The sequence below is a fragment of the Lipophrys pholis genome (genome assembly GCF_963383615.2).
Source record: "Lipophrys pholis genome assembly, chromosome: 4".
Lineage (NCBI taxonomy): Eukaryota > Metazoa > Chordata > Actinopteri > Blenniiformes > Blenniidae > Lipophrys > Lipophrys pholis.
The window spans coordinates 21,396,929-21,421,625 of NC_137637.1; the positions used below are offsets into that span (position 1 = coordinate 21,396,929).

General features: G+C 39.7%; 1 protein-coding gene across 1 annotated transcript; it reads right to left on the reverse strand.

Annotated features, from left to right (window-relative positions):
* Positions 1 to 15: 15 nt before the first annotated feature.
* arhgef25b (Rho guanine nucleotide exchange factor (GEF) 25b) lies at positions 16 to 22,355 on the reverse strand. Its single transcript, XM_080460724.1, has 16 exons — positions 21,137 to 22,355; positions 10,649 to 10,971; positions 10,462 to 10,560; positions 7,377 to 7,504; positions 6,357 to 6,423; positions 6,138 to 6,241; positions 5,844 to 5,913; positions 4,071 to 4,160; positions 3,846 to 3,938; positions 3,148 to 3,198; positions 2,971 to 3,048; positions 2,694 to 2,885; positions 2,439 to 2,619; positions 2,144 to 2,349; positions 1,901 to 2,044; positions 16 to 969 (listed from the first exon to the last, which is right to left on the reverse strand). The coding sequence occupies exons 1-15, from the start codon at positions 21,228 to 21,230 to the stop codon at positions 1,919 to 1,921; spliced, it is 1,902 nt and encodes a 633-aa protein (XP_080316850.1). The 5' UTR covers positions 21,231 to 22,355; the 3' UTR covers positions 16 to 969; positions 1,901 to 1,918.
* Between the last annotated feature and the right edge of the window lie 2,342 nt (positions 22,356 to 24,697).

Below are 24,697 nucleotides of genomic sequence, written 5' to 3' on the forward strand. Positions count from 1 at the left end.
ACACACAAACAGAGCGAGAAAGAGACAAAGATGAAATGCTTTATGACACATTGCTGACAGGGAATCGTGATGCAATGTTTTGTGCTGCAACATACAGACAGTTTTAAGAAATAAGAACAAACCTATGAACAGTATTTGACTTTAATTCTATGAGTGTTCCAGGATTGTTTCACTGACATGATTCCACACAAAATTATTTACATTCAAAGTGACCATGACCGATGAGAACATCGGCTTTATTTTTGTTCCCTTTTTTCTCTTTCTGCTCGATTGTGATTCATGCTCTGCCTGACAGTGTGAATGTGCCAAATTCAGATAACACTGACAATGGCGGGGTGAAAATAGCCCACCAGACGGAAAACGTGTGTGTTTGCTAATTTTCAGGAAAATGCACAGATACACACGAGTCACATGACATCCGATCCTAGAATGACACCGACATTCACAATCATACAGGTTTTCACGGAGGACTGCATGGCGAGCTTTGACATCTCCGAGGGAATAAAGTCAAATTGGTCACTTAAGAAAATTATCATGTGTTACAAAAATATCCACTCAAGAGTTTTCACTGGAAAAGTAAGATATTTATACAAATGTAACACAGCAGAACCATCTCTGAGTATTTCCAACCATATTTTATACATGTCACTATCTGTGTATGTGTGCAGATGCAGAATATTAACAGACACACTCAAATAAACAAAATCCACTGTGACTATACAAGAAAGAATCCCGATTAGCCTGCATCACCGTTACACTTGAAAGAAATTTGACAGCGTCTGTAGGAGTGAAACAAACGGTCTCAGTTGAGGCCAGCAGCAGCTCCAGAAAGGTGAAGTGAGTTCACAGTCCTTCCAGATTCCTGCAGCTCGCGCTCACTTCTCACTTCAGCCGGTCCGGGCGCTTATTCACTGCTGAATATGTCTCATCGACATGAAACCTGATGGCCTGGGACCTGCCAGTCAAACCCTAGGAGGAGGCAACCAATTAATTATTTAACAGCTTGTTAGTTTAAACACAAATTCACACATTTCACTTTACTGAGAACTAATTCAGATTTTCTGGAGAACCTAAATGCAACAGTGAGTATCAGTTAGCTCTATCAAGTCATAGCAAGCTGTTTCTTGGTTTGAGATAGTACTGTTGATTGTCCATGATGAAATTTATACTAATAACAATAGTTGCTTGTTGCCACTGAGTGCATTTTTAAAACATAGTCCAACCAAAAAGTGTCTTGCGAAAAACTTTTGTGTGCACCTAAAAGAAGAATAAAGTTATGGTATCCAGAGGAACCATTGCTGGAAAAAGTCTGACAGAGGTTAAAGAAAAAGCTCATTTTAGGTATATTGGAACCCTGCTGTGACTCAAACATGGAGAGCACAATGGAAATGCTGCTGCACAAGAAACACAGTGAGCGAGCCGAGAGTACGAGGACAAGTTTGCGGAATGAGGCCAGCTTCGCACGTCTAATAAGAGCGCTGCGATCAAACCATTTCCTCCTCTCAGTGGAAGTCTGAAGGAATTAGATAAAACATCAGGTCAGCAGGATCTTCCATAAGCTGGGTGACTATATGACTCTGGCCACAGGTTAGGTCGACCAGGTTTGTAAAGTCACAACAGGATATTTGACAATGGCAGCCATAGAATCGCTTCCCCTCAACAGCAGCAAACAGGACAACAAACACGGAGATAACGGCTCCGCCAAACCCAGCTGCAACCTTTATCAAATCCAGGGAATGTGCTTTTCTGTACTGCAGCTCATGAACACCAAGAAAACGACTGAGAAAAAGGAGACGTCGTGAAAGGCAGCTCTGAAGAAACATAAAAACATGACAAAAGATCCCATATGTTTCTGGGTTTAGATTTGTGATGGTGCCTGCTCATAAAGCTACAAACTAACCTGCAGGCTGTGTTGGCTTCAGGAAGGTGGGAGGCCGTTGGATGAGCTATGGTTGGACCTCGCTTTGGAGCACGAGCTGAGCTGCTGAAGAGAAGCAAGTGGACGATGCCCTCCGCCAAGTGTCACTGCACCTGGGTTAGAAACCTTAAAACAAAGAGAAAGCAGACGTCAAAATGATTTGCAAGAAAGAGAGAGACGCTCGTGTGCGCAGGCAGGTGATGCTGAGCGTTGCCGTCGACGCACCGCCTTCAAGGCCGAGTGGTGCTGGCAGGAATGCAGAGAAGGCAGGGAGTTGTTGTAAGAAAGCAGGCAGGGCTGCTGACGTCTGTCCATGGATGCCGATGAGTGAGGACGAAACCCGGATGCTGGAGCATCTGGAGATTTCACGGTCCTGCCCAGGCTGTTGGATTTGCCTTCCTTGCGTTGGTACTCTATCGGGGACTGAAGCGCTGCAGTGGTCAGAAGGATGTGGTACGTTAGTCTGGTGCAGCCGATGATAAAATCTGAGATTATTTTTGACAATAAATTGAGCTGGCACCGTTTAGGAAGTTCCTCTGAGTATCTAAGATCTGGGCGACGTCGCTGTACCAAGCTTGTTGTATTTCTGGAGATGATGCGTGCATGATAAAGCGTGTAACGCTGCCATCGGTCCCCCGGGAGGTCAGAACGAGGCAGCATGGATCCTCTTCAGAGTGTTCCTCCACACCCAAACAGCTGACCTGCAGAGCACCAAGTGTTTGAGAAGAAAACGACCAAAAGAAAAACTCATAGGGAAATACAGCTTTGCCCTTACCTTAATGCTGTTTTTAAATATGTAGCCTGGTAGAGAGAAGCCTTTCTTTTTGTCGATTGGCTCACTAAAGATGACCAGCTGCTCAAACAGGAAGACCCGCCTCTCCCTCGCTCTGGACAGCAAACCGCTTTCCTGCTCGCTGACGGAGAAAGTGTCCTGCTGGAGAAGCTTCCCCTGAGCTGTGATTTTCCCCTGAAATGGTCAACAAAGACTATTTAAGAAAAGCATCCTGGATAACAAGTGTGCTATTACTATGTCAAAAGGGTCAGAACGTCACCTCAAACCCTTGTAGCCTTCCAACATTCATCATGTCATTACAGCGTTTTGGCACAAAACACATCACCTCCACAGCTCTCTGATAAACAAAATCACATTTACAAAACAACCAATCAGGATTTAGGGCAAAAGTTCAAAAGGATTTTGTAAAGGATTTCATCTGAAAGTGAGTTCTCACCTGCAGCTCCTCAATGCCCCTGCCAGCTTTGGTGTAGTATTTCAGGAAGTCCTGAGGAGTCAGTCAGAAAGACCATTTTGATTATAATTCACTTTTGAGAAGAAAGTAACCTGATTCTAGATTAAGGAGGAATCTCTTCTTAAGTCCGATTGTATTTTCACACAAAGGCAGACAATCAAAGGCGCAGGTGTATTCACAGTCAACGTCATCATTTTGAAAATGTTCCTCTATAATCTAGAGTCAATATCTATCACTTGATGAGGCCATTGATAGCCTTTACTGACACAGCATCAATAAAAGCTGTCATGGTGGATTTTCAAGATAAATCAGTAGCAGCACTCAGAAACCAGCTGAGACTCTTACTCTACAGGGGATGGATGGTGCCAATGCAAAAAAACTTCTAACTGCAAAATGACTGGCAGGTGACGGAGCATTTCAGACAAACATGCTGTGTTTGGTCGATTCACAATGCAAAGTAAGAAAAGGTTTACCAAAGTCAAAACATGCTTTGAAAAAAGTCAAATGTATTGACCATGTATTGGTGATATTTAATGTGTTATTTTAGACCACACAGCCTCATCATTCGGGTAGTCAATCAGACATTCATTTATTATTTATATATCAGTTTCTAATTCATTTTGATTATCACGTGCATATTCAATTAACACGTGAATACACAATCATTTCGAGCAACACACCTTCAGTAGGAGCTGATACTTCATGATCCTCTGAACAGGTTTGATAAGTAGATCATTGAGCTGCAGCCGATGACCCAGCTGCTGCCTGATATCCTGTCGGGACATATAAAGGCTTCAGTGATTCCGATAAATACACAGACAAAGCTTCGTAGCGCAGTCTGGGTGGTTGTAGGTGAAGACAAAGAAAACTACAATGACAGAGACGTGATCACGTTTGAGTCTCACCTCAAAGTAGGTCTCGATGTACTCAGACACGATGTGCTCTGACTTGGGTTTGTTCTGACAGTAAACCACATACATGTGAAGGCGTCGCTCCTGCGAGGTGGACGGACAAGAACAAAGCTCCGATGAACATCGTTTCAAACACTGGCCTTGCGTTTATTACTATTGTGGGAACTGAAATGTGTTTTGAGTTACATTGAGGTCAGTATAAGGTTACTGAAGCAATAGCTATTTCTCGCTTTGTTGGGGCTGAAAAACTAAAAGCAAACTAGATTTGTGAGACCTAACCGGCCGAGTTGCTCCAAAATATAGAATCCAACACAGTTTTATAAGTATTTAAGATTCACATTGTGGTTTTAGGTCTATGGTGCTACAATGATGCACAGGTGAGGGGCCACATACAGCCTCATTTGATCTCAGTTGGGCCAGAAGAGCAGCAAAATGAGCATAACACCTTGATGAGAGTGTTTATTTGATATGTCTTTCTCTCCCCACAGGCCTCAGATTGCTATTTTTAGATAGTTAAACTAGTATCTATGTGAGACTTCTGTTCTATTGCAAACAATAAAACACAGAAAACAGTAAAAGGTATTTCGTTAAAGTCAAATTCTTTTGGGAAACCAAAGTCATACAGAACAACCATTTTATATGTCTTTATTTGACCTATAAAGACTGGACAAGAGAGCGGCTATTTTGTTGTTGGACCTAGATTTTCCATAGTGGAGGAGTCATTACTATCAGTATTTAATTCCTGAGCTTTTTAAGTTATTTTGGTACCATTGGTTATCAAAGAAAGATTATTTCAGGCATGATAACGCAAGCTGAGTAAACTATCTGCATGTGGTTATAGAGAGATATTGTTTTGTTACATAAACACATTTTATTTCCATCTTTCAGTGCACATCATGTACCACTCAAGCATCTCAGTCAGGCCAAATGTTCTCTTTTTGGAATCAATATATGCTTGTTCTAACCTTGAGCAAAACATAAACATCGATGTAATGACATCATGACTGTGGTTTGCTTTTATCAGCTCACTGCTGAAAGTTTTAGAATATTACATCCTGCACCTTTAAATAGGCAGACTTAAATCTCTGAGCCACTTTCAGATCCTGATCTTAGTTTCTATCGCTCTCCTGTTGCCCACCACTGTTTTTGTTTTCTTTAACTGAATGCAGGGAATTTTCTGTTATTAAATAGTTCCAGTGAGAGAAGGGTTTTCTTAGTCATGCTACATTACGCTGATGGGAGAAGAATAGAGATGCTGAGCTGAAAAAAAAAAAAAAAAAAAAGTGTCTCATCAAGTAGATTTTGCTCGTTTTCGTTAACTTTTCCACCTGTGAAGGAACTGAGATTAAACTGCATGGCACTGATTAAAAGCATGCGCATGTTTCATTCATTTATAGCACTGGATTAACATGATCAGGGTTCCCAAAATCAATAAATAAAACCTCACGACTTATCAGCTGTTTTGGATGAACACTATTTATCCTGAGAGCTGCAAATGCAATTCATTCTCACAGCATGTTCTCTGTCGAGCATCTTTAACACTGATTGCCGGCGCCGAGAGCGTTTTAGCGTGATTACAAGAGCTTTTATTCTGCAGCTACACCTGCACATGACAGATCTACAAAAACATATCTGCGTGGGAAGCCCGCGGAGCCTTTTCGCCACCGGGGGCTGAGCTGACTGAACCTTCAGCCAAAATGAAAACATGGAGAATCAAAAAAAGAAACTTCTCATCAACACTTGTTACTTAGTGACCTTTGGACTCACATGTTTGATGAAAAGCTGGGCCAGGGTGTCTGGATCACCCACACATTTCTCCAGCTCTCCCAGGAAATAGCTGCGTGACACAGAGCAGAGAAGGTCATGCAGAGAGTCATCCAGTCGAGTGAAAACATTTGCTCACACATACGCCCTGAGAGGCAGGAAACAAGCAGCCACGGGGGGTGTGACACATGTGGACCTTCATGAAACATGAGGAATTCAGAAGAAAATACGAGGAAACTATCATTTAACTTCGTAGGAACCGGCTGGGAGAACGTATTGGAGACATCTGTGACTTACTCCTTGTGCCAATCATAAATCTGATGGATGTTTCCAAACACAATCCTGTCCTTTCCTCTCAGGTCTTCTGGAACTCCCTGATTGGTCATAGTGGTCATGTAGCCCTGTGCAAACACAAACCAAACTCATCACATTGTGGACAGATCATTTCTAATGGGAAACAATCATTTATTGACAATTCAACTCGCAACAATGTGGCTCATTTGAAGTGAAACACACCTGAACTATGAGTCCAAGATCTTCAACATACAATCTTTCTGTTTCTATCAGCTCTGTCATCACATATCTGGCAAAGAAAAAAAAAAGGACAATTAGAAACAAAAGAGGAAATATTCACATTTGAGGGAAAAAAAAAAAAAAGAACACAAACTGTACTCTGGTTACAGAAACAGCGGAACATTTTCAGGGGATGCTTTTTCCCCGATTGATGAGAGTTCTGCAAGATGATTTATGCTTCTATTTTGACCTGGAGCCAAAACTAAAGCTGAATGAAGTTGGAATCCATATAATTGGATGAGTAATATTTCTGATTCTTTGTGAACAAGTTGTCATTTTGTCAGTCCATTCTTCTGCTACCTAAAGAAAACACACAAAGCAACATGGACCAAGTTGAAAGTCTCTTTTTCCCAAAAAACACAACTTTGCTTCCTTTTGATGCTTTGAATTAATGTGAGAAGAAAACAGTAAGAAACAAAGCCTATTTCTATTATGGTGCTTTGATTTTCTAAAAAATTGTAATGCATTTGTTTTTTGGTATTGGGGAAAGTCGTTTTCAGTTCAAATATGTGCAACATTCAAATTTAAGAGGGAGTTACTTATTTTGTTCAAGATGTGGATTATTGTTAAAGTTTTTATCATAATCTCAATGCAAGAATGTAAAAATTTACATTGTCCAAGTTGTTGAACTGTCTTTTCAACGCCTTCTTTTAAATACAAATTCAAAATAAATATATTAAGACATATTTCCATGCATATTCTCATTCTCACTTCTTGCATTTTTTATCTCAACAACATTGTAATTCCCTCATGTTAATATGTTGGCTGTATCTGACAAACTTCAAACATCACTTTCAAACTTAGTAACACAGTCTGAGAGAAACTGCACCATCCCAAAGACTACACAATCTAAGAAAAACACTTTGGTGTACGCCATGCAGTGTGGCCAACAGTTTTATATCTTGGTAAAGCCAAATGCGGTTACTTGTCCAATAAAGAGTGAATGCAGAGCTCGACACCTACATGCTCTTCTCTAAAGCGATGGTTCTCTCTTCTTCACTGTCACCCACAGCCGACCATTGGCTGCCCGAGTCATCAGTCACAATGCAGCTGTCATCGCCCTGCAGAGTGTTAATGCTGGATTTTTCACTCTGAAACACACGAGACAACACAGAATTTTCTAGGTATTCCAATCAAATATGTGACATTTGTGAAGCTGTGAAAAGCAGCAGTGATGAGTGACTGAGAAGAACATTGTGTTGTGGTTGTCTTTGTTGGTTGTTACTGAAGCTTCTCAGCGACTTTATGTTTTGTGTGTCGTTACACATTTCATTAAAAAAACAACATAATAACGATAAATGGTTTGTATCTTACGACAACGGTTTAGTATAGTTATGTTACAGATTAATACAAAGCAAAGTACAGCCAACGAACACCGACATAAATCATTATGGCTCCGGTTAATTCATCCGTTCATCTTCTATATCACTTCCTCCACCTGAGGCTTCCAGAGCACAGAAACAGAGCTCGGCGGACTATAGTGTACAACCTGGAATCAAACCAGGGACCTCTTAACCATGAGGTGAGATGAATCCCCCTTATACTTGACCTTACAGTGATATCTGCAGAAGAAGTACATATTTGTTATTCTCAAAGTACATTTTAATAAATCTGAACGTTATTACAGTATGACTTTTAATGAGTACGGAGTCACCTACCAACCTCATTTGAGATTGATAATGCAGTTATTTACCTGCTGCATGCTTGCTTTCTCTCATCTGAATGGTAGCAGTAGCATTGTGAGAATTTTTTTTTTTATTCTTCTTTTCTCATTTAGATCGATCGATCTATCTATCTATCTATCTATCTATCTATCTATCTATCTATCTATCTATCTATCTATCTATCTATCTATCTATCTATCTATCTATCTATCTATCTATCTATCTATTCTATCTATCTATCTATCTATCTATCTATCTATCTATCTATCTATCTATCTATCTATCTATCTATCTATCTATCTATCTATCTATCTATCTATCTATCTATCTATCTATCTATCTATCTATCTATCTATCTATCTATCTATCTATCTATCTATCTATCTATCTATCTATCTATCTATCTATCTATCTATCTATCTATCTATCTATCTATCTATCCTGACATTATTCCAAGTTGCTCATCTCTGATTTATAGCATCTTGTAACCCAATGAGCTAATTTCCCTGGGAACAGATTATCAGTTAACAAGTAACCATTCATTTCCTCTATGTTGCTGCAGGAACTGATGAACTAAGATGAAGGTTGATAATAAGTTTGTAAAGTTAAGTACTGTAATAGAAATCAGGGTAACCGACCTCTGCGTGGAAAGACGTTATATAAAAAACATCAGTTCTGAAAGCTCTATAATCTAATGTGAATTTGACAGTAATCCTCTCTGCATACTGTAGTCTCCACACATTTTGTCCACTGCCTCGCTGCTCCAGATCCTTAATCCGTCTGTAAAATCTGTGCATATTTGTAGGTCAAATATGCACTCTCTGTTTATCTTTCTTTTTGCTCCCTTTCCTTTCTCTGAGCCGGCTGTTCACGTTCTCACACAGCAGAAATCTTGCCTTTGAAAACAATCTGCGGGATGATTCAGACCTCATCTTCTCTGCAGGCCTGAGAGCAAGAGCTGATGTACTTTTGCTCTGAATGTGTCCTGCAAATTCTCAACATTTAGACAGAGATTGAGGGAATCACTTAACATATTCAGGAGCAGACAACTCAATGAAATGTTTAGAGGAAGCTGCACGAGCACAATTTAGCGTAAAAGATGAAAATCGGGAGGAAACAGAAACCCAGACTCTGCCCTAACCATAAGCACCTGAGACATGGACTTACAACTATAAATCCTAAATAAAGCTGTGGAATGTACTGTTTTAAGAAATGATGTGGAGGAAGTCTATGAGGAGTCTATGCCTTCACACTTCTGTATATGTAAATGAAGATATATTATGTTAATTAGCGAGCTGTAGATGCTGGAAGGAGGATTTATGACCTTTGGAAAGATAACACGCTGCTGGCTGTACATTCCTATTTACTATGAAGACATAAGAATGACATTAATCTTCTCATTTAACATTCAGCTAAAAATATATAGTTTTAAAAACTATTCCTTTAAAGGAAACCCTGAGATGGTTTCCCTTGATCTGGGCAGCACAAGACTGAAGGGTTAAAGAGTGAAAATAAATAATAAGCTGCAGGTGGAATATGGCCTGTAACAGACTGAAAATGAGGACAGTCATCTATCAACCAAAACAATGAACTTTATGGGTCGAAGGATTATTTTAATCATTTAAAATTCCTCTCATCTCTTATGTAAGCTAATGAAACTTGACTCTATCAAGGCCAGAGAGCTGTCCAACTTCCACAGGCCTGTTTCTCACCTTGCCTTTTAGGCCCCTTCTTCATCTAATTTTGGCACGCTCTCCTCACCCCCAACCCTGACCCTGTTTCAGCCTGTTAAATACAGCCTGGATAGTTGATTACTTCCAGATGTTATCTACGAAAGCCCCAAGCATTGATTCTATCCCGCTGCCTTTCAAAGATTACAGTGTTAGTAGAAGAATTTATATGAGAAAATGCTCACATGTGGCACAACAAGTCAAATGATGAGAGCAAATCAGAGCTTTGACTTATGCTGATACTCGTAAAACAGACTGTAGAGGGACACGTTCTTGTTTCTACTCCACGGATTCCATTGTTTGAATGACAAATGATACAAATGATAGAACGACATACATAAAACTATGAGGGTTTTACATCTGTTTCCAAATTTTTCTGCGCATCTCAGAAAGTAAAGTAGAAACACTAAAGCCGATCAGAGTTACACCTGGAGAACTTAAATATTTTAGGGTTCTTTTGTATCTAATTTTGGCTCAAACTAATATTAATACACTTTGAGTGTTTTACCACCTGTGGTGAAAAACTCACTTACAATTCACAAACAAGACCTGTGGGTGTTATCAGTGGGCGTTAATGCAATATAGAATAGAATAGAATAGAATAGAATAGAATAGAATAGAATAGAATAGAATAGAATAGAATAGAAAAGTTACCAGATTTTGCATGTCCCTGGCTTGCTGAAGATCAGATAAGCAGCTCTGGCAGGATGGCTGTGAATAAGTTTCTTGACCCAACGAGCCAACGTTCCACTCCTGTACACAGACACAAACTGCCATTAGAACTTAGTTAATTAAATGTGTTTGCTCAAGAATGTAAATGAAGCTCATCTTAAAGCCTCACCGTGTCTCCAGAGGGGAGGCTGGTGGAGCTGTTGTGTGGCTCCACAGGCTTCTGCTGAGCCTCGCTGTGGGAAACCAGCAACGGCGGTTGCCTCTCGTCTGACCTGGACATCTGCTTCTCGGTTTTTCCTGTTCCACCTCTGGCATCAGAGCTCAGCTTGCGGACGGGATTGGTGAGCCATTTCTTCAGGGTGCTGACAGGATGCCGCGGTCCGCCAGACGGGGAGTGCGAGCAGGGGCTGGAGCTGCCTGAGGGCTGGTGGGGCACAGAGCCCACTGAAGGACCAATACTGCCGTCACTGCCCGCCACAGAGTAAGATTCAGCTGCAGAGAGAGAGAGAGAGGAGGGGGTGAAGGATTTGGATGAAGTACAACAGCTAATTGTGGGGTATAGCCTCTGAGGTCAGATGTTGCAGACAGATTTTTGACAAAAATGTTGTTCCATTTCCTGTGTTGAGCTCTCACTGTAACATAAGTTTCTGTAGCTACTGTAGAAATGATCCCTAAATTGTCTTAAATACGAAAACTGATCTATTCTCATCAGGATGCTTGTATAGAAATACATTTTACAGATTGAGTGCACACAGTTAACTGCAGAAAGACTATGTGGAAAAAAAATGCAACTAAGTCCAATATCCTTATTTATAACTATTGATAGTTCTTTTAAACTGCCTGTTATTCATCTATCCAGTCAGCCAACCAAATGGCAGGATCATCTCCAAGCCTCTAGTAATTGCTCTCAAACTGGCTTCTTAAAAATTATCATTTGACTTATTTGATGCAAAATCATCTTCACATTCACATAATGTCAAAGCAACTGAGCCCCTTCCGTATTGGGTTTCACAGAAAATGTCTCATTTTGTTATCATCATTTTAACAGCAGTTCTGAAGACAAATGGGTAAACATGGCTGATCACTGTATATGTAACTTTGAAAGTTAACTTTAGAGTTGCTTATTTGCACTGATGAAACAGTGATAAGTAGTTTAACTTGTTTTCCTTTAATTAATGCTTCGAATGTGGCTAATCTTTTGAATCAGGTGTCATCGCACAGAGCACAGCATGTTCTGATGTATTGTAGAGGCGTTAGTCTACCTGCTATAGGCAGGTATAAGAAAAAAAATGACCATTTAGATTTATTTATTCTTATAAACTAGAAAGGGTTGATTGTATTTCTTTACCAAGTGGGAGCAGATGGATGAATGAACCCTTTGCTTTCAAAGCAAAATCCTTTCTTTGTAGTTTTTTTTTTTTTTTCCCAGTGTCCCAAAACTTTTTGCAGAGTTCTACAGAAAAAAAAAAAGGTCAACATAAGCAGCAATAAAACAGTAAATGCACATGCTGTTATAGGCTATAAACCTTGTTACTCACTCTATTTAATAAAGACTCGACTAAAACCTGTACTGGGCTATAATGGCGTGCAGTGAGCAGACAGTAAACTTGTGGTGAATACTTGGGCTCATATATCTCAGCCACAACGCCTGTTTCACCAAGTACACATTTTTCTGAATTATCATGGATCGTAAATAAAGTTTTTAATATATGAGAACTCCAATTTGTGGATTTTGAATTACAGGACCAAAAGTGAGTCTCGGTGCTCTAAAGTGCACCTAAATCTCAGCCGGGAGAGGACACCCTCACACACCACTGCTGGATCATGTTTCCAGCTTCACTTCTACAGTCCATGGAAACTGGTACCTAATGCTCAGTCACACTGTTTTAATCAAGCACCCTAACATTAACATTTCACTGGGGTTTGCTGATCCGAGCAGAGTGGAATCTCTCAGGAGCCCCATTTTGTCATTTTGGACTCATTCCAGCAGCCACTATTCCCTGTCAGCACATTTATGTAAGCTGTAATCATAATAACAAGCTTTCAAGAAGCCAGTGGAAATCTGGGTCAGTCGTTTGCCAAAAGTGCCTCATACAGCCATTAAACATGACACCACACTGACAGTAAAATGCTAAATAATGTGTTTTTCTTCCTGCTTCATTTATGCGCCCTTTTTATTTCAAAAAGAACGGGCAGGATTTACTTGAATACAACAATACAAAGTTCATTGTTCAAGATATTGACAGCATACATTTACTTGCAGGAGAGTATAATTAAATTTAGATAAGATTTAAGTTAAACAAAACCCTCATGGCATGGCGACTCATTGAAATGACTGAGACAAGAGAGGAAACAGGACGGATATGTGTGTTTGTCTCTGCTCGCCGCTTTCATTGCGGGGCGGGGATGAACTGAGGGATGAACTGATGAACCATTTGATTATTTTCCAAATGAATCTTGTCATCATCAGTCATGCTGACCAAAAATAATTGAGCAGCGTGGGGAAGCAGAGAAATAACAATTAATCCAGAGCAATGAGGAATTTGAGAGATAAAACTGTGGGAGATGGAAAATGAGAGGAAGTTGAAGTAACACAGCTGTAAGACAACAAAAATCCCCAATGTGTACCGTCATGGCAGCAGGTCTGTGAGACTAACGTTTATCATTCAAGAAGACAACGTCTGATGTGTGTCCTCTGAGGTTATGATCCATTTCATTGGACGAGTTAACTTATTAATAAGTCCGTATTGCCCAGGTCAAAATGATGCCGTATAACCAAACTCATCATCTCATGGGTAATTTGATTTTAACGGGGTTGTTCAGACTGGAACTGCAGTGAATTACTATTGTTTTTACGTCACAATGTATGACTCACCATTTTCAGAATCTACGTATTTTTCCAAATTAAGCAAAAAAAATGAAACCTGGGACAAATGTCTTTTATTTCTAGTGGAACCATTTTCTAGCATATCTGAAACACATTCAATCTCCCTTTATTAACTTTTTTTTGTAGTACTTTCTATTGCCGCAAATGAGCTTGTAAGCATGCCAGCTTTTACAAATGAACTGCAATTACAGAGGACATGACATTCAGTATTTTCTTGATGACATGATTGAAATGTCATCAGCTATGCAAAAACTTGATTACTATGTGCTTGGGGGGTAAAAAATAAATAAATAAAAAATAATCCCAATTTGATCAGAAGATAGTTCTGGATGTATAACAGTATATAAAAAAAAGAAATTTTCACCCTGAAAACAAAAACTCTACAATTGTCAATATATATTTTCCAACTTTTGAATTAAAATACAGCCTATAGATTTTAGATAAATATTTTAATGCACAACTTATTGTCCACTTTAAAAATACACTTGGCAAAGTGTGATTGCGTCCAAGTATTTTTGTGGGAAGATTTATTAGATTTGAGCAGTTTTCTGATATATGAACATGGTTTAACTTTTGGCAACAGTCAAACAACCACCAGCCTGAACTGTCATCTTATGAAGCTAAAAACAGCCTCAGGACCAACTACTTCACGCCAAATAATGTATCTCACAATTTCTTTGAGTTTCCACATTGTTTTGAGCGTCTGTCAGTAAGTAAAGACACTAAAATGAATGATAAAATGTCAGATGAACTTCACCATCAATTGTTGAGACTTTTGTTCAAGGTCAACGTTACTTTATTGGTACGCGTAGGTAGACTTGTTTTACAGGTTTTGCGATTACTTGGCACATCATAACAAATAAAGGCACACGATGAACCAAACAAGCAGATAATAAGTGGTCGAGTGAGACAAGACAGACAAGTGCTCAATGTTCCGCTATTCACCAATAAATAATTAAGATCAAAAATAGATGAAGAGAAACCACAATAAAAACACAATAAAAACTTATAGAGATAAAAAGCAGTCACTGACATAAACCAGGATAAGAACATTCAATGAAGAGACATGATAATAAATAGAGCTAAAAATGGATCAATAGAATAAATATGATAAAGTGCAATGTCACTGGGTCTTATTCAGTTCAAGCTGTTCTTAAAACGCTTCGTCCTGCATTGTGGGACCAGGAACCTTCATCCAGAGGGGAGGAGCTCGCATTAGCCTCGTAAAGGATGAGAGTCACTATCAATGATTGATGGAGCCGTCCTCTGTACCTGTTTAGTGAACAGGGATGCTGGAAAAGACTGTGACTCACCTATGAGACGACTGGACCATTTTACCAGCTTGGTTCAGTGAGTTTCTCTTTTTTTTTTTTAAAGAGGTCTGACCGAACCAGGCCACCAAGCAAAAAGATAAATCCAACAGAACGAAATCTTGCAAACTTCAATGTACGTATGCTTAAACCCAAAGCAGATACTGACAACTGGCCCTCCTGGTTTTCATGATGACTAAGGTCAGGCTACACAACGATCCTCTCAGCCGTCTGCTGAAATGGCTGAAATGATACTAAATCATACTTTTCTGCAGGTTTTTCAGCATGTACGTCAATATATTCTCTAGACTGACCTCTAATGGTCCATGATGGTCACTTTGACATCCAATTACTGCTGAGCTGAACGACTCGGTTTGTGATGTTTGTTTGAAACACTTATGTAATGTGCTTTTTCCCACGGAGCAACAGCTGGACCGCCACAGGGAGCGAAGCCGGTGCATGCAAGCATGCACGCTGTTAATGCATCCTGTCATGTATAGATAACCAAAACATTTTTTTTTTTTTTACCTTGTGCAAACCTTACGTGTACACTGAAGATTTATACTTAACATATTACACTTATAACATCTCTGATGGGAAAAGTGTTTCTTGTGATCATCATTGTATGAGCTTTGGAAATGGTTTTGTGCAACACAGTTTCTCTGCTAACAGACTAATGGATGGATTTAGAATCAGGAGGGTCAGAAAGGTGTGATTATCTCTGAAACCTGAGCTCAGACTCAGACAACACACTGAAAATGGAAAAAGAGAGTTTGTTAGTCAAACATTAGTCACAAACCGGACTCCAGTTGTAACCGTGACTGCAGCACTGACGAAAGGCAGCTCAAACGTTGCCAACAAGCCCTACTGCACAGTCTGAACCAGAAATGCTAAGGTTACTACTTATATGTACTACTTTAATATTTGTAAGGATTAATAGCTCTAAATACATCCATCCATCTTTTATACAGATTGATTCAATTTACTGATATCAGCTTACATGGGATGAAAAACAGGGTGGACCGTGGAATTGGCAGTTCATCATCAAGCTAACAAAAGGAGAGCCAGAGTGTGTGTGTGTGTGTGTGTGTGTGTGTGTGTGTGTGTGTGTGTGTGTGTGTGTGTGTGTGTGTGTGTGTGTGTGTGTGTGTGTGTGTGTGTGTGTGTGTGTGTGTGTGTGTGTGTGTGTGTGTGTGTGCGCATGCGTGCGTGCGTGCGTGTGTATAAATCATATCACAGTATATTATTGCCACTTTGTTCATGTAATAAGTTTACAACTTTGTTTCTAGAAATATTAAAATTCTCACAGTGGTGGGCCTGCACTCTAATGAAACTCAGACTTATGTTAGATGTTTATTAATTAATTTATGTTCAATCTAAAAGGTCTCTCTCTCTCTCTCTCTCTCTCTCTCTCTCTCTCTCTCTCTCTCTCTCTCTCGCTCTCTCTCTCGCTCTCTCTCTCTCGCTCTCTCTCACATCACCTCAACACAAATTACGGACTCATGTTGTCTGCATCTATTCTCTCCCGAGGGCCTTCAACAACGCTGAACCCCTCCAGTCTACAACTGAACATGTGTTGCTACTTTATCTGCAGACAGCTGATGTTCTCATCTAACCTCTGATGTAACAGACACACATCTGAAAGTGTCTGTGTGTACACTGCTGTTTATAGACAGATTATACAAAAGAGAAAAATCTGCCTTGTTTTTTAGCATAATATCTGCATTAGCTCACACATTTATACACCATTTGACTTTAGTGGTCAAAGATAAAATATCAACATCCCTTTCACCTGTTGTTTATGCTGTTGTTTGGTTTCCTTATAACTTTTACTATAATCCTCGACCGTTCTTATCTAATATAACCTTGGGACATACATTATTGTAAATTGTTTGGATATTTAGAAGAAGTATGCAACTAATTTTAAGTTATAATTCAGTTCTATTTATGTAGTGCAAATTAGAACATAACCCACCTCATGGGACTTTTTATATCCAAATAAATAAGCAATGCTTAAAGTGTTGCTAATATCATAATGCTTCGAGGATACGTCTAGAACTGGAGAAGGAACAAGATAGTTTGTTTTAATCGTTCAGATTATGTTTTCTTCAATGTGCATTTTCAAGAAGAAAAAAATAATTACTTCTGATTAAAGCGTTCTCCTTCAGTTGGAACACAGTACGTCCATCTATCCATCTTTCTTCCAGAGCACTTCCACATCCAGTCTAATTGCAGGATGCTGGAGTGGAGAAATCCAGCAACTTGACACAGTGAAGAGAAGTGGACCAACATCCCGCAGGCCACAATCAACAGCCTGATCAACTCTATGCAAAGGAGCTGTGTTGCACTGCATGAGGCAAATGGTGGTCACACCAAACACTTCCAACAATACTTGAGAGAAATGGGCCTTTAGTGTTCATAGAAAAAGTCTGATAAGTTTGAGTTCAGCTCGTGAAAAATGGGAGCAAAAGCAAACGTGGTGTATTAATATTTTTGTTCAGTAGAGATGACCTGTGGAAATAAGCACTTTTGTGCTTGTTAGTCATCCTGTTTATTTCTTCACATACTGGCAGTGATGACCTCACACATAATAGTGGGATAATGATCTATTAGTCATGGCAGTTTCTGAGTCAGTGATATACAGCTGAACACTGTGAGACTGCTGGCAGGACTTTTGAGTCGACTCCTGCGTACATATCCCAAACAGTTTATCTGGAGGTGTTCTTCTGTCTTTATAAATAGCTCATGGACATTCTGTCAAATAAAACAAAAAAACTGAATGAGAAAGACTGCAGAACTGTTGAGAGGAAGGAGAATAGAGAGCTCAAAAGACAAAAAGTCCAATCAAGTATGAGAGTTTCAAATGAAAATGAGAGGCAACAATATAATAGAAGGATGTTTGAGAGAAGAGATGTAGACTTTTTTTTTTAAATACAGAAGAATCAGTGCTATTTTGATTGTGATTTATTTCTTAAACCGCAAATATCTGTACAAACACATAAAAAAACAGTTGGGACTTTTAGTATTAAGAGGTGAAAAACACTTTGTATAACACTCCTACTCACATCCCGTCACAACGAGGAAGCACATCCCAAAGGGAAAGTGCCAGATTCGATCAATTAAGCTTTGCCAGCAAAGGTGAGAAAGCAGTGCCTCTCAACTTGAGGCTGTTTTCATTTTCACATTTCACATGTCTATTTGCAGGGTTTGTCACAGCAGTGCAGCAGAGTAATCACTCCCCCAACAACTGGAACAACAGAGGATTTAAGGGTCAGGGGCAGTAATGGGACGCGACTGCGTGCGCTCAGAAGCAGTGGTGCAGAATTAGGGAAATGATTTTCTGAACAGCACCGCAGTCATAGAATAGAATAAAATTATAAACAGCTACAAAAAAAATTTAATACTGAAAAACAGTTTTACAAATACAGCTTTGAGAGGACTGTGTGTGTGTGTGTGTGTGTGTGTGTGTGTGTGTGTGTGTGTGTGTGTGTGTGTGTGTGTGTGTGTGTGTGTGTGTGTGTGTGTGTGTGTGTGTGTGTGTGTGTGTGTGTGTGTGCTTTAATTTTATCTAAGAGCTTTTCTTGTTACTATAATTGTCAAGGTTTTTAAAAGCCTTTATCTCAGAAAGCAACAGGGAGGCGAGTTCCAGAGTGGGTGGGGTGATTTAAAATACAGCTGGCCTTCTTCTTTAGGTGGTAACTGTAAATGTCTTTGAGGGGAGATAAACATCAAATATAGAGCAGTTAGATATTTTAATAAACATTCCTGAAATCTGATTTTGATTGTAGCTATGTGTTAGAAGTGATGTGGAAAGCAGCAGCGGTGGCCCAGAGGTTGGAGCTGCGAGCTTGTGACTGGAACATTGAGGTTTGAATCCCACTGAGGATTGTGTCAGGAAGGGCATCCGGCATAAAGCTTAGGCCAAGTCAAACATGCAGATGAAGAACAGCCGAAGGTGGTTGTCATGAAAAGCTCTTGAAAGTACTTAACCGAGAGCCAATTAATTTACAATTCAACAGTAATCTACACACCTCCCATTGAACTCAATTTTACAGTTGTCACAGTTTGTACAGTGTACAGAATATAAACATTGAAACTCTGGACTGGGGTACAGGACTCTGATGGGCTTTCACAGATGCCGTGTTTTAAACTTCTTGATTAATCGCCCTGCATGCTTAAAAAAAAAAAAATTGCATTTATTCAGGTAGTTAAGTCTTGATTCTTTGTTCGACTGCATGTATCAACATTATGATGGTTGATTATTCATGTATTCATAAAATTATTACCCTCAGTGGATTGGAGGTTGAGGATCACATAAATTTTTGTAGTCGATAAGCACAAACCCCTGAACAAGGCCTACACAGTGGCCTAACAGAGTTGTTTCTATTGAATTGCAATACGGGGGACTAACTCAACGGTGTAGCTCGAGACATCGCAATGTAAATGTTGCCAGAACTGCTGAAATTTCAAGCAATGGGCATGCCACATAGCATCATAGGTAGTGATTAGCTGCAATTTGGTTTAAGTGTGGTAAACCACTTTGGATAGTAACTGACCTCATCGTGGTACAGAAATGGTTGTTTAACCAAGCGCTTTTTGTTTGTACATTGGTTTCCAACTTGCAGTCAAAAAACATGTGTTTGAGGTTAACTAGTGATGCCAATGGGCATGAATGAGAGTATGCGTGACTGTCTGGTCTCACTGTGTTTGCAGGGTGTACTCTGCCTTTGCCCATAGTCAGCGGAAATTTGCATCAAAACCCACAACACTGATTTGATAAAAAACTGTAAGTAGAAGATGATTAGTTGCCTTAAAGGAACTTACTTGTAGTGCCTGATCTTTGAGGGTTCAACAGTGACAGACACGGCCAGATAAATCTACTTACAAGTGCCGCAATAAGCTCAGAAATATCTTTAATAAGAGCAGAACTGCATACTATCCAAATTATTGCACAGCAACTTTCACAGCTAAAAAGCTAAATGTGTGATTGCATGTGTCCTGTAAGAGCAAAAACATATCCCAGGAACATGAAGTACAACTGTTCAACCTTTTCTTCAAACTACAGCTTGACAAATTTATTTTCTTTGAGCAGATTAAAAGGCAGTACAAGTAGTTTCAATTGTGATAGTGTCTACTGTATACATGAATTACCTGTTATCTGAATATCAAGAGTGAATTAACCTAATGTATTTTAACGGAGACAAAAAAACTACAAAAACTGTGTTCGGAAAAGCTGGAAAAACAGACCCAATGACTTTGGCTTAAGGAGAGAAAACATGTTAGTGATATTGATGTGACGTTACTGTAATCCAACTTTCATTTTTCTTAATGTTTTGTTTTGTGTGATAAATTATGCTTCTCTGTTTCTGGAAACCCAAACTAAAGATTAACAGAGTATCTGTGTGTGAGGTGTTGTGTGGGTGTTCTAAACAAAGTCTCTAAGAAAAAAAATATGTGGACAGTGACTTATTGGCTCATTTCCATGATTCAGAGACCAATGGCATGTTCAGAACCTCTTGAATCCAGATGTGACACCATCTCTAACGTTCTGTCTCTCCCGGCATCCAAAAATAAGACATTTTGGGATGTTTATGATTGTTTTTTGTTTCTGTTCAAGCTTCACTCCAATTCTAAAATTACACGAACAAACCAACACAAATCATATGGCGATTTGAGTCTTTACAGAGCCGACATTGTGAAACTATAAAAATGGACTCTGTGACTGTATAAATCTAAATTTGTGCTCTTGTTTGTTTTGGTTGTGCACGATAACATCAGGGTTGACAGGTATGCAATACCTCAAGAGAAAATACTGCATACAAGTATAAATCAAGCCTAAAAGACATGTGCTCTGTGCTAGTGCAATCATATTTCAGAACACGTTTTGCAGCAGTGGCTGCCACCAACACATCGTTGTTGTTTTATGCCACAGTCTCATCTCCAATTCAGAGATTTTTTTCTGACTTTTCTGTTAATCGAATTTAATGTCCAGTCCTGAACTTCCACAATATTGTTTGATCAAATCTTGAAACAGTAAAGAAGGTGGAAAAAAAATCCAAGCAAAGTTGTTTCAATCTCAACTTTCCTCATTATTCTTTTTAGCAGAGGGTGAGGAGCACCTTTGTTTGGATGCTTTCAATAGCTCGAGTCAGAACAGCGCTCTCTACTGTTGTCTTGAAAAACTACATGCAGCCTCCTTTTTACTTTTAAAGCTATTTGGCATAACTGCAAAAACTTCTAAAGATCCTTTCATTCCATTTTATTTTGTAGTTTGGAAACAAAATCAGTCTAAATAGAAATGATCTACTAATTCTTCAACTAATACAATAAAAATACAAAAGCCAGGTGTCTGCAGTTTCTCATATGCAGAAAAAAAGGTAAGTCCTTAAAAGTGCAGGTGGACTGAATTACAAGGACAGTCTAAGTGAGGTTCCATTAAATGAGCAGAGCATCCACGTACCTCTGACTCGGACGAAGCAGCAGCCACATTTACCGAGCAGTTTTCTGAACAGGTGCTGACACCCGCAACCTCGCTGGTGCTGACCTCCTCTCATGGTGATCCACTTGTGCTGCTAGACTGAAGACCATCAGAGGCGGGCATAGTGCTGGACTCAAACATTCAACCACAAGCACACACGATTCCTGTGGCATTCCCCGATGCGATGAGTGGAAAAGTGTACAGCGAGCGCCATAGACATCCTCCAAAGCTGAGCAGAAACCCCTGAGAGGCGAAAGCTGTCACTATCCCATGATATGATGCCAAACAGCAGGAAAAGCAGCCAGACAGTCCAGACTTTGTGTCCTGAGCCCCTCTCTGTGTCTGACTGTGTGGTGACAGTGGGCAGAGATTATGAGACGGACCAAAAGTAGTGGGGGAGCGATAGAGAGGCAGTGAAGGGGAGGAGCTGTGAAGAGGGAGGGATGGTCTCCAACACACTGCATTAGCATCTGTGGCCCGGTCCCACCTCTCTCCCTCTCTTCCCTTCAACCTTCATCAGTTTCATCTAGTAATGTAACTCCTTTAAGAGCAACGTCTGTGATCTGATTGGTCAATGGGCGCTGCAAGACCTATTGATCTTGGATAAACTTGGATAAAGTCGGTACACAAGACGGCTAGATCGATAGACTAGTTGAGTTCATCCATCCTCCCTCAAGACGATTCCCCAGAAGGAGTCCAATATTTTGGTTTTGTAACAACAAACAAAAGAAATTCTAATCTATAAATCACAGCGGACAACTATTATCCAACCATCGGGATAAAGGAAAAAAAAGAAAAACACCTGAAAATAATTGCATCCTTGTGTGCAGACGTTCAGCTCCGGTGTTTTTCAAAGTTTCTCACATGACAATAAACTATGTATGTGAAAAGCCATTTGCCTATTTTCATCCTCCAGCAAGCTGAAAGAGAAACACGTAGAAGCCTCTGCACAAAACTACATTGAAATCAGAAAACACAGCAACCTGCCTATTTCAAATGAGGTGTAAAAACTCCTATAAGAAAAATCGTGCTGCAAATTATTGGACGAAATATGATTGCCAGGGTCCCATTTGTAACAAAAACGATAAAAAAACAGCCTCAGATACTGAGCAATTAGTAATTGAACCCTCTTCTCTGGTAAGTATGGTAGTTTCCTTCTTCCTTCTTGTGACACTGTAGCTACCGAAGCATTTCCTGCTGTGGAAAATCCAACATGTGGAAATATTCCACACACAACAAACTGCGCTGGCTGGACGGAGGCAGACCGACTTAATCTTAAAGCCAAGATTAAGTATTCATGACAAGATGAGCTTCTGAGCACAGCTGTCCAGGGTTGTGGCAGTTGATGATGTGATTCAAGGAGAATTACGCACAAACTCATACGAATCCACACATGGACAAACTATTTTTCTCTCCAGCTCCAGCTTCTATGTACAAATATTGCACAGTCCCCCATGTACAGGCCGATAAGCAAACATTCATGTCACTAGCAGACCGACACAACGGTGGAATCGCAATCCACAGAGAAAAGATTACAGCTATAAAAATATCTAAAGGCTCTCGCTCGGTTCGCCATCAAGTTAAGCCTTTAAAAACTCTGAAATGATGATCCCTCTGAGGCTGAGCAGCACTGCTCTCATCACAATGTAGTGGATTACTGGATGTGCATGCATCTGTGGGCGCGTGCATGCCTTATTAGTCAATAACTATTCACCCTTTTTGTAAGTGATGTGTTTCTCACCTAAAAACTATGACATGTAGAAAATGGTTTTAGTCCAACACTGTCAGAGAAACATCTGACGTGAACTCTGCTACTCAGTCGAACAGCTCCCCTCTCTGGATATCATAGGAGATGCAGCGCAGCTCAGTATTTCTCCACAGCCACTGCTCAGTGACATCAGCGCAGCAGCGAGAGTCACTATGGTACCTTTGCATCTTGCAGTCCTGCTGGATTTTCTGGCCCACTTGAACTGTGTCCTGGCAACCTGCTTTTCCCCCTCCAACGACAGCTGGTCTCTGGTGGGCTCCGAACCCTCATAAAACAAAACAGAGGAAGAAATATGAGATTTATTTTTTTTCAGGTTTAGAGGTGGGTTGAGCAGTAGAACGGAAAAAGTAAACAATCTATTTATGTCCTTTTCGTTCATCTCCCCAATTCATACCTCTGCCTTTCTTATTGTTGCTTCAGTTCAAGTGGTGCATGTCTTATCTTGTCAGTTGGACTGATCAGTTGACTGCCTACCATTACATTTTTGGCCCAAAGAGATTTAGTGTTTAAGAACAATTCACTTTGAAAAGTCACTTCACATCTACAAAGCACACATGAAGAGAAGACAAAGGTGTTGTTCTTGGGTGTGGAAACACCAGAAAAGTTTATTTGAAGGATTTGATTTAAAACTGTGACTGGACACACTGCCGTATCCAGATTTACGACACTTTAATGTAGAGTAACTAATCTTTGTTAACACTTTATCAAAATCACAAGAAAGCTAAAAAGTTTTGTTGTCACAGTCATTTGTATCAACATGACTGACAAATTAGGTTATTACACTCATGAGCAAGAATGAAAATCACACCATGACAAATGGAACTGCTCTAACAGACACTGTGGCTCTTAGCATGGGAAATCCACACGTTTCACAAAAAGAAGGCGCAATAAAAATTGAATTTACAGAAAGATCTAAACCTGAAGTCAGCATTTCTGTCGTCTTGCTTGATTAAATTACCTCTAATTTTCAATTTTGTGCAAAAGCAGCTTATGATTATACTTATACTTAAGATATTTAATGTTAAAGTTAAATGTTACAAGTTTCAGATGGACTCACTTCTTCATTGTTGACTCCTTGAATTCCTTCAGTCCTCCCTTGAAATTTTGTCAAAGTGTTCATCTTGTACCTTTTCCTGTTGTTGGAGATTCACTTTTACATTGTCGTCTTCTTCATTTGGTCAAGAATGCACGTCCTATGTTTTGTTGGTTTTTTTCATAAATAAAAGGCAGAGAGAGACAAAAATCTTAACATGGACATCTGTACCATCATGTCTGAAGCCCAGCAAAAGTCAAACGTGAACGATCTGAGCTCTGTACCAGGTGTTTTTCTCCTTTGAGCACATGAGGACAGCTGCTCATTCGCAGTGGGATCTCTCCTCAGGCCATCTCTGGACAAGAGAGGGTCAATCCATCCAGACAGGTTCAGCCATGTCCCTCAAAGCCCTTGGGCTCATTTCAGTGTGTGGCATTTCCCAAAGCAGGAGTGGACTAATAATAGACGGAGAAAAGATTCACATCCTTTGTATTTGTTTTTCTCTTGAAGAGGTTTTAAATGTTGTTTGCATTTGTGACAAGGTTGTACTGATATATCGGCTATCCTTCTTGTTTTAACCAAACGTCCAACTTTAGTTCCAGTTTTAAACTCAAAAGAAAAGCCGTGGAGTGCAACCCCCAAAAACACCTCAATTGTACCATAAAGCACAAAGGACTTTTAGATTGATATTGTGATGATAAAGTTTGATTTTCATGACAATGGCATTTGCGTTTTGTTTTTA

What these genes read in the sequence shown, in the direction of transcription:
- arhgef25b (XM_080460724.1), bottom strand. Translation starts at nt 21,230, where the DNA reads ATGAGAGGAGGTCAGCACCAGCGAGGTTGCGGGTGTCAGCACCTGTTC. An exon ending in CCCAGCTTTTCATCAAACAT is followed by an intron (nt 4,161 to 5,843) that starts GTGAGTCCAAAG and finishes TCCACCTCGCAG; the next exon opens with GAGCGACGCCTTCACATGTA. An exon ending in TATTTAAAAACAGCATTAAG is followed by an intron (nt 2,620 to 2,693) that starts GTAAGGGCAAAG and finishes GGTGCTCTGCAG; the next exon opens with GTCAGCTGTTTGGGTGTGGA.